Source organism: Cryptomeria japonica, chromosome 1, assembly GCF_030272615.1.
Source record: "Cryptomeria japonica chromosome 1, Sugi_1.0, whole genome shotgun sequence".
Taxonomy (NCBI): domain Eukaryota; kingdom Viridiplantae; phylum Streptophyta; class Pinopsida; order Cupressales; family Cupressaceae; genus Cryptomeria; species Cryptomeria japonica.
Window position 1 is genome coordinate 308166851 of NC_081405.1, and position 10663 is coordinate 308177513.

A 10663-nucleotide genomic window follows, 5' to 3' on the forward strand; every position below is an offset into this window, starting at 1 on the left:
CCTTGGTACAATAGAACTAATAACTAACATTTCTAAATGATTATTGTATGTATATATTAAGGCAGCCTTCAAAGTGACATATTTTGTATGCCACATAGTTCTCCACATGTATAATAGACTAGTAGTAACATAGCACATATTTTGTCAACATAAAAGTATACTAGTCAACATGCCTCTAAACATTGGAGAGAACTTTAACAAGAACTTTAATGCATATGTTAGTGATGTGATGTCTATTGGAATATACCCCCAAACAACACTCTAAAATAAAGTCCATTTTTGATGATCTTGTATATAATGTGGTTGTTAGCTAATGTCAAGTGCTATAGTGGAGCTAATATATCAACACAAGGTAGCAAAAGTATAAGTACATTGCTAATTAGGAAGCGTTTTTAGATGCAAGTATATGGGTTAATTGTTAGGTTTTGTAAATTTTCGTTATTGTTACTCATTTTTTTCTTATAATTTAAACATAATTATTATGGGACATTAATTTAATATATAAAATCGTTTATCAAACATAATTATTATGAGACAACAATTTAATATAAATAATTATTTATAATTTTTTTTTGAATAGATTTAATTTTTATTTTTAATTATATTGGAGAGACGATCTAGTAGTTGAGCACCTTAACTTTCTACTTCTCAAAATCTTATGTGAAAATTTCAAATCACTCACAATTTTTATAGTAGCTTACTTGACAAGTCCCCTGCTTATAGCTAAGATTTCAGAGCCACAACATCAAATATGATGCCACATCAACATGTTTTCTGCGGAGACATCCAAAAAAACTTCAAAAAAATAAAACTATACTTATACAATTAGTCACGTTTTATTGTACTATAGATAACAGTACAAGTCAAATATCATGAAGAGGATCTCATCATTAGAGTAGAAATTGCTTCTCACAATTCACTACGAGTCATCACTTTGCTTCAAAGGGCTTAAGCCAAGGGTACGGAGGTTAACCCTCCAATGCAAACAAACTTCAAACTTCCGTGAGCACAAAATAATGTCAAAATGATGGCCTACCCTTCACCAAATTTCACTGCACTACTCCACCTCGCTTCACTCACACAACTCTAATTTTTTTCTCTATTTTGCTTTGCTTCACATCAAATTCACCCCTCCTTATAAATGTTTTCCACCAATCCCACACCAAACATCTTCATTCCTACAATGGCCAAACACACCATCAAGATCTGCCTTCTCCTGCTTCTCCTACACATAAGCTTTTCATCTGGTTGGGATTCAGACTCTGTGCAGGATTTGTGTGTGACAAACCCATCTTCAGGATTTCAACTCAATGGCTTCCCATGCAAAGATCAATCCAAAGTAGTTTCCTCAGATTTCAAAAGCTCCCTGCTGATCAAGCCAGGAAACACATCAAATCCCCTGAGATCTGCTCTCACAATTGGCACAGCTTCAAGCTTTCATGGTCTCAACACTCAGGGCCTCTCATTTGCCAGAATAGATTATGCCCAGGGAGGAATAGTGCAGCCCCACTACCATCCCAGGGCTTCTGAGGTCTTGTTTGTATTGAAGGGGACACTTCAGGCAGGATTCATTGATACCCAGAACAGATTGTTTACAGAGATGCTTAGTGAAGGGGATCTGTTTGTTTTCCCTGTGGGGATGGTGCATTTTATTCGGAATGTAGGGAGAGGGGAAGCAGTGAGCTTGTCAAGCTTGAATAGCCAAAACCCAGGTGCTGTGCTCATTGCCAAAACACTTTTTAGTTCAAACCCTGGAGTTCCTGATGGTGTCCTGGCTAGGGCGTTCAGAATTTCAGAGGGTGAAGTCCATTCCATTGAGAAGGCCATGTCAAGTAGGGGAGAAATGAAATATGGGGGCCTGTCTGCTTATATGATGTTATTGGTTCAGTTCATCATTTGTCTGTATATATGTGTGTGAGTATCATGTTTGTGATTTTCTTATTCTATTGATGTATAAAACCCTCATAAATGAAAGAACAGTCATCCAATTGATAGTTCATACTTGATTACATTCTCAGAATGTATGTAGGTAGTCTCTTTGAGGTTTGCCATCTTCCCTGAAAATGGTGGTTTAATCTCTCTTTGTTGTTGTTCATAGAGAAATTGGTGCCACGTCAGCACTCTAAAGTGATGAGATGGCTAATCTGATTTATTATAAAAGAATTTAACAATTTCATGGGCAACATTAAAATTGTTGATAAATATTAATTTTGTTATAATGTCTTATAATTTCTGCACTATCAATTATTGAATTGCACTAATTATTGTGTACACTTGATGTAATGACACAGTTTTTGTAATGGTCACCTAAAAGATGATGAGTTTGAACTTCCATGATAGAATTTTTTTTATTGAATTGCAATATACGATATAAATAGTAATTGATAGTCACACAATTGTTGATAAGTGTCAATTTTGTTATAATGTCTTATAATTTCTGTAGTACTATCAATTATTGTTTTGCTCTAATTACGGAAGACACTTGATGCAACGATAGAGTCTTAGTAATAGTCATCTAGATGATGAGTTTGAACTTCCACAATTTTTTTTTTATTGAATTGCAATACACTTGATACAAATAGTGAATGCACATAAAGCCTCTACACTCTCCTTTTGGGCACTTCTACCTATTGTTGAGCATGAGCTTATTTTTGTGCATTTTCAAGCTTCCCACAATGTTGCTTTCAACATGGATATGCATGAAGTTATAGTACACAAACATGAGATATCCAACATCATTTATTATTAGATTTATGAAAAGTTTTTATTTAAATTAATTGATATTTTTTTAACTTAATAGAAGGGTATGTGCACAAAGATGGTGGTCAGAAAAGTGGACACCATCCAAAAAAAAAATGGAAAAACAAGCAGCGCGTACGTGGTTCTAAAATTTGAAATGACTGCGTACGCGCTTAGGTTTGTTGTTCCCGAGCCTAGGAAAATGAGCGCGTACGCGCTACTTATAGGAAAATGAGCGCGTACGCGCTAATAATCCCAAAAGAACCGTGTACGTGGTGCCTGTAAAAAAAAGTTAAAAAAAAAAACTGGGTCTTATTTTCTCGTGAATAGCGCATTTTAGTTTATTTTTTCTTCATTTTCTCTCCTAAACTGCAAACAAGGTGCTAGATTTCTCCTCCAGACACTATAGATCAAGGTTAGTTTTTGTTTATTTTTGTCTTTCTTTCCCGTTTGTTCAATTTGTTTTACATTTTGAATTTAAATTCATTAATTTTGATTAGGTTTTTTCATTTTTTGTTTCAAAAACCAGATTCTTCTAATCCACAACAAGAACAACCAAATGCACCTCCTGAAAACCCACAAGATACACCCCCATTTCCTCCTTTTGACCGCACACCTGAAACACAGGAGCAATTAATTAATCAGTTAGGACAAAATACGTCTAAAATCAATAGATTGATTGTTAAATTGAAAACATTCAAACTTGAACATCATCAATCCCTCGCCACTAGCCTAAAACATTTGCTAGTGGTGCCATAGCTGTTTCCACACAAATTACTGAATGGGGAAGCTTTAGGGATAGGTGTCGTCAATTCTATGTCGATGGGCTATCATACGAGGGAGTAAAAAACAAAAATATTAGTAAACAACAAATATGTGCTCTTTTTGTTGATCCCAAAACTGGTCAGTCATTACCTCTTAATGCAAAGAGGTTTCCCATACATTGGTGTACCAATGTGCAGATGAAGAATCTTTTTTGGCAGAGGTGGTGGATGGTCTTTGATGATCCACCTTGTAATAATTATGAGGTGCCATTATATTTTTTGAGAAAAGTATATTGTGAGTTTGTGCTCAATGTGCGCCCAAACTATTTTGACATGAGAGAGTTCCATGCTAGAGGTGGTGGCTCTGCCCAAGATAGACCTGGAGCCCATAGGCGATTACCAGCGGAGAGTCGCCACCCCCTAGCACCCAAACCCAAGGTACATCAGGCTGTCCCAGTAGAGCTGAAAGAGTTGATGGAGCTACAGACTCTTGAGGCGGCCACAACGTTGACTGGTGCCATCATCCAACATGAGACGTCGTTAGCACACCTTATTGCATTGGATGATGAGCCATTAGTTGCTCTAGGTGGCGACATAGAGCCCATCCAACATATGTGTGTCAGTTGCTCGGGGATATGCTTGGGGATAGATGATGCAGCCGGTGCAGATGGATCCACATCTCATCCATGCGTTGATGGACATGGTGTTTGCCCATGAGCGATAGACACAAGTGTGTTGATTTGAATTCTTAGCAATTTATTTATCAGTCACTTTAAATTTGTAATTACATAAATGAATTTTCATTTATACATCGATTTAAATTGAGATAAATAATATGCATTTCAGGATGTAGTAGCGGCATCCCATTCTCCTACAAGTTCGTTTATTCATTTTATTGGGCATTGGATTCAATATATTCTCATCAATGTCAATTAGATACTTTGGTTTCCTACGAATGATTCTAGGAGGTGTTAACATCGGTGCATTATGTACATTCAATTCATCAAATAAAGAAGGTGTATGTTCATCATTTAATTGATTATTCAATGCGGTATCTTCTTCAATTGCATTAGGTTCATACGGTAAATCAAATGTCTCTTCTTCAATTGCATTAGGTGCATTATGTTCATTTGGTAAATCGAATTGAGATGTTGAGGATGACATACCTTCTTCTCCCATTGTTCTTATGTCATGTAATTTCTTCATACACTGCCTTTGTCTTTCCTTTTCAACCTCTCATTGTTCCATCGCTCCTCGCTTGTTCTTTCCCATGGTTGATATCGGTTGTCCTAAATATAATCATATTACATATATATGTAAACAAAAGTTCATAAACAAACAAATAACCAGAAATATGCATCTTATCACTATTTTTTGGAATCAAACTATTAAACAATCACAATACTATTGACAAAACTAATAAGAACAACAATTCAATTATTTGAAATCATGCAAAAACAAAAAATTCACTTACTTCTATGTATAAAACAGTGATAGAAGTACATACACAGTTCCAGTGGGGCCTTCAATGACCTCAAAAACTTCTTTTGAGGCCGTTGAGGCTCTTGGGCAACTAAAACTATGTCTATGTACCGCTTACGCGCTAAATTAATAACCGTGTGTGCGTTGTTAGTCCATAAAATGTTGGCAAACCCAATGATATTTTTTTTCCCGTTCTGTACTAATAAGTAGCACGTATGTGCTCCCAAGACTAAAAAATATTATTGCAGGGTAGCGAATAATGGGCTTAGTACCCCGTACGCTCTTACAAGTAATAAGTACCGTGTATGCGCTCATACGCCTTAAAAAAGATATGGCATGGTAGTGAACTAATAGGTTTAGTACCTCGTACGCGCTATTGGTAGTAGAAAAAATGTGAATGAAAAGGGAGGGAGGGAGAGAGAGAGAGAGAGGGAGAGGGGGGAGAGTAGGGGGGAGGGAGAGAGGAGGGGGAGAGGGAGAGAAGGAGGGGGGGAGGGAGGGAGAGGAAGAGAGAGAGAGAGAGGGAAGGAGGGGAGGAGGGAGAGGAAGAGAAAGAGAGGGAAGGAGGGAGAGGGAGAGAGAGGGAGAGAGAGAGAGAGGGGGGAGGGAAGGTAGAGAGGGAGAGAGGTAGAGGGAGGGAGAGAGGGAGAGAAGAGGGGAGAGAGAGAGAGAGAGAGAGAGAGAGAGAGAGAGAGAGAGAGAGAGAGAGAGAGAGAGAGAGAGAGAGAGAGAGAGAGAGAAGGAAGGAGGGGGGAGGGAGAGGGAGAGGAGAGGAGGGGGAGGGGAGAGGGAGAGAGAAAGGAGGGGAGGAGGGAGAGGAAGAGGAAGAGAGAGAGAGAGAGAGAGAGAGAGAGAGAGAGAGAGAGAGAGAGAGAGAGAGAGAGAGAGAGAGAGAGAGAGAGATTGAATCCAGGATACAATATGACCCCAAACAACATCTAAGGGGTCATAGGGTGTCCTAAGGGGTCATATGACACTATATTATCCTTAGCACACCATAGGACCTATAATGACACCAAATAGTGTTCTAAGGGGTCATAAAAACACCATATGACCCTTTAGAACACCATATGGTGTTGTTATGGGTCATTGGTTTCCTGAGGGGTCATATGGCATCCTATGACCCCTTAGGACACCATTTGGTGTTGCTATGGGTCGTATGGTGTCTTACGAGGTCATATGGTGTCCTATGGGGTCACATGACCACCATATGACCTCTTAGGAAACAATACGACCTCTAATGACACCTAAGGGGTCATTGGTGGGCTAATAAAATTATATATTAAATTTAAAGTTATGAATAGAACATCATACAAGAGAACATCAGTAGTTTAGTTTTGATATAGCTAAGTTAGACCATTGTTAGCATAAGAGAGACTCCAAGCGAACAAACAACGAGGCTTCGCTAAAAAGCAAGTGTAAGAGCTTGACCTAACCCTATGAGTACTTCCTAAGTTCTAAAACATGTGATGCTATTAAATTTGTAAGGTTATAGGACTGATCTCGATTATGACTATAGGAATTACAGAAGAAGTGATAGAGGGAGGGGAGAGAAGAAGAGAAAGAGGGATGGGGTATGGAGGAAGGGAGAAGGGGAGAGAGAGGGAGAGAGAGGGATGGGGTATGGAGGAAGGGAGAAGGGGAGAAGATACAGAGAGAGAGGGAGAGGGAGAGAGGGAGAGAAGAAGGAGGGGGAGGGAGAGGAAGAGAGATCAAATCTAGGACACAATATGACCCTTAGAACACAATATGACCCCTAACAACATCTAAGGGGTCATAGGGTGTCCTATGGCCCTATATTATCCCCTTAGCACACCATAGGACCTATAATGGCACCAAATAGTGTCATAAGGGGTCATAGAACACCATATGACCGTTTAGAACACCATATGGTGTTGTTATGGGTCATTGGTGTTCCGAGGGGTCATATCGCATCCTATGACCCCTTAGGACACCATATGGGTGTTTTTATGGTCGTATGGTGTCTTAAGAGGTCATATGATGTCCTAAGGGGTCACAGAACACCATATGACCTCTTAGGAAACAATATGACCTCTAATGACACCTAAGGGGTCATATGGTGGGCTAATAAAATGATATATTAAATTTAAAGTTATGAATAGAACATCAACAATTTAGTTTTGATATAGCTAAGTTAGACCATTGTCAGCATAAGAGAGGACTCCAAGCGAACAAACAATGAGGGCTTTGCTAAAAAAAAAGTGTAAGAGCTTGACCTAACCCTAAGCTTTTCATCTGGTTGGGATTCAGACTCTGTGCAGGATTTGTGTGTGACAGACCCATCTACAAGATTTCAACTCAATGGCTTCCCATGCAAAGATCAATCCAAAGTAGTTTCCTCAGATTTCACCTGCTGATCAAGCCAGGAAACACATCAAATCCCCTAAGATCTGCTCTCACAATTGGCACAGCTTCAAGCTTTCATGGTCTCAACACTCAGGGCCTCTCATTTGCCAGAATAGATTATGCCCAGGGAGGACTAGTGCAGCCCCACTACCATCCCAGGGCTTCTGAGGTCTTGTTTGTATTGAAGGGGACACTTCAGGCAGGATTCATTGATACCCATAATAGATTTTTTATAGAGATGCTTAGTGAAGGGGATCTGTTTGTTTTCCCTATGGGGATGGTGCATTTTATTCAGAATGTAGGTAGAGGGGAAGCAGTGAGCTTGTCAAGCTTGAATAGCTAAAACCCAGGTGCTGTGCTCATTGCCAAAACACTTTTTAGTTCAAACCCTGGAGTTCCTGATGGTGTCCTGGCTAGGGCCTTCAGAATTTTAGGGGGTGAAGTCCATTCCATTGAGAAGGCCATGTCAAGTAGGGGAGAAATGAAATATGGAGGCCTGTTTGCTTATATGATGTTATTGGTTCAGTTCATCATTTGTCTGTATATATCTGTATGAGTATCATGTTTGTGATTTTCTTATTCTATTGATGTATAAAACCCTCATAAATGAAAGAACAATCATCCATTTGATAGTTCATACTTGATTACATTCTCAGAATGTATGTAGGTAGTCTCTTTGAGGTTTGCCATCTTCCTTGAAAATGGTGGTTTAATCTCTCTTTGTTGTTGTTCATAGAGAAATTGGTGCCACGTCAGCACTCTAAAGTGATGAGATGGCTAATCTGATTTATTATAAAAGAATTTAACAATTTCATGGGCAACATTAAAATTGTTGATAAATATTAATTTTGTTATACTTATAACTTCTGCACTATTAATTATTGAATTGCACTAATTATTGTGTACACTTGATGTAATGACAAAGTTTTTGTAATGGTCACCTAAAAAAAAGACATGTTTGAACTTCCATGATAGAATTTTTATTTATTGAATTGCAATACACTTGATACAAATAGTAATTGATAGTCACACAATTGTTGATAAATGTCAATTTTGTTATAATGTCTTATAATTTCTGCAGTACTATCAATTATTGTTTTGCTCTAATTACGGAAGACACTTGATGCAATGATAGAGTCCTAGTAATAGTCACCTAGATGATGAGTTTGAACTTCCACAATATTTTTATTTATTGAATTGCAATACACTTGATACAAATAGTGAATGCACATAAAGCCTCTACACTCTCCTTTTGGCACTTCTACCTATTGTTGAGCACGAGCTTATTTTTGTGCATTTTTAGGCTTCCCACAATGTTGCTTTCAACATGGATATGCATGAAGTTATGGTACACAAACATGAGATATCCAACATCATTTATTATGAGATTTAAGAAAAGTTTTTATTTAAATTAATTGATATTTTTTAACATAATAGAAGGGTATGTGCACAAAGATGGTGGTTAGAAAAGTGGACACCACCCAAAAAAAACATGGAAAAACAAGCAGCGCGTACACAGTTCTAAAATTTGAAATGACCGCGTATGCGCTTAGGTTTGTTGTTCTCGAGCCTAGAGAAGGTAGCGCGTATGCGCTACTTTTAGAGAAAGTAGCACATATGCGCTACCTCTAGGAAAATGAGCACGTACGCGCTACCTCTAGGAAAATGAGCACATACACGCTAATAATCCCAAAAGAACTGCGTACACGGTGCTTGTCAAAAATAGTTTTAAAAAAAAACTGGGTCTTATTTTCTCGTGAATAGCGTATTTTTAGTTTGTTTTTTCTTCATTTTCTCTCCTAAACCGTGAAGGGGGTGCTTGATTTCTCCTCCAGACACTATGGATCAAGATTAGTTTTGTTTATTTTTGTCTTTCTTTCCCATTTGTTCAATTTGTTTTACATTTTGAATTTAATTTCATTAATTTTGATTAGGTTTTTTCATTTTTTGTTTCATAAACTAGATTCTTCTAATCCACAACAAGAACAACCAAATGCACCTCCTGAAAAACCCACAAGATACACCCCAATTCCTCCTTTTGACCGCACACCTGAAACACAGGAGCAATTAATTAATCAGTTTAGGACAAAATACGTCTAAAATCAATAGACTGATTGTTAAATTGAAAACATCCAAACTTGAGCATCATCAATCCCTCACCACTAGCCTAGAAAAATTAGCTAGTGGTGCCATAGCTGTTTCTACACAAATTACCAAATGGGGAATATTTAGGGATAGGTGTCATCAATTCTATGCCGATGTGCTATCATACGAGGGAGTGAAAAACAAAAATATTAGTAAACAACAAATATGTGCCCTTTTCGTTGATCCCAAAACTGGTCAGTCATTACCTCTTAATGCAAAGAGGTTTCCCATACATTGGTGTACCAATGTGCAGATGAAAAATCTTTTTTGGCATAAGTGGTGGGTGGTCTTTGACGATCCACCTTGTAATAATTATGAGGTGCCATTATATTTTTTGAGAAAAGTATATTGTGAGTTTGTGCTCAATGTACGACCAAACTATTTTGACATGAGAGAGTTCCATGGTAGAGGTGGTGACTTTACCCAAGATAGACCTGGAGCCCGTAGGCGATTACCTGCGGAGAGTCGCCACCTTCTAGCACCTAAACCCATGGTGCATTAGGCTGTCCTAGTAGAGCTGAAAGAGTCGATGGAGCTACAGACTCTTCAGGCGACCACAACAATGACTGGTTCCATCATCCAACATGGGACGTCATTAGCACACCCTATTGTATTGGATGATGAGCCATTTGTTGCTCCAGCTGGTGACATAGAGCCCATCCAACATATGTGTGTCAGTTGCTCGGGGATAGATGATGCAGCCAATGCAGATGGATCCACATCTCATTCGTGCATGATTTGCGGGAGTAGATGTCAGGTCCACACAGCTGAGGATTTCGCGTTGACAGATGAGTTGATGCACATGGTGTTTGCCCATGAGCGACATACACAAGTGTGATGATTTGAATTCATAGCATTTTATTTTTCAGTCACTTTAAATTTGTAATTACATAAATGAATTTTCATTTATACATCGATTTAAATTGAGACAAATAATATGCATTTTAGGATGCAACAATGGTATCCCATTCTCCTACAAGTTCGTTCATTCATTTTATTGAGCATTGGCTTCAATATATTCTCATCAATGTCAATTAGATACTTTGGTTTCCTACGAATGATTCTAGGAGGTGTTAACATCGGTGCATTATGTACATTCAAATCATCAAATAGATAAGGTGTATGTTCATCATTTAATTGATTATTTAATGTGGTATCTTCTTCAA

The 10663-nt window shown here is 38.2% G+C and overlaps 1 protein-coding gene across 1 annotated transcript; it reads left to right on the top strand.

Annotated features, from left to right (window-relative positions):
• Positions 1–1015: 1015 nt before the first annotated feature.
• Positions 1016–2055, top strand: LOC131026910 (germin-like protein subfamily 2 member 1). Its single transcript, XM_057956927.2, has one exon. The coding sequence runs from the start codon at positions 1142–1144 to the stop codon at positions 1916–1918; it is 777 nt and encodes a 258-aa protein (XP_057812910.1). The 5' UTR covers positions 1016–1141; the 3' UTR covers positions 1919–2055.
• The last annotated feature ends 8608 nt before the right edge of the window (positions 2056–10663 follow it).

Bases quoted from the DNA above. Each gene is read 5' to 3' on its own strand.
- LOC131026910 (XM_057956927.2), top strand. From the start codon at position 1,142: ATGTTTTCCACCAATCCCACACCAAACATCTTCATTCCTACAATGGCC.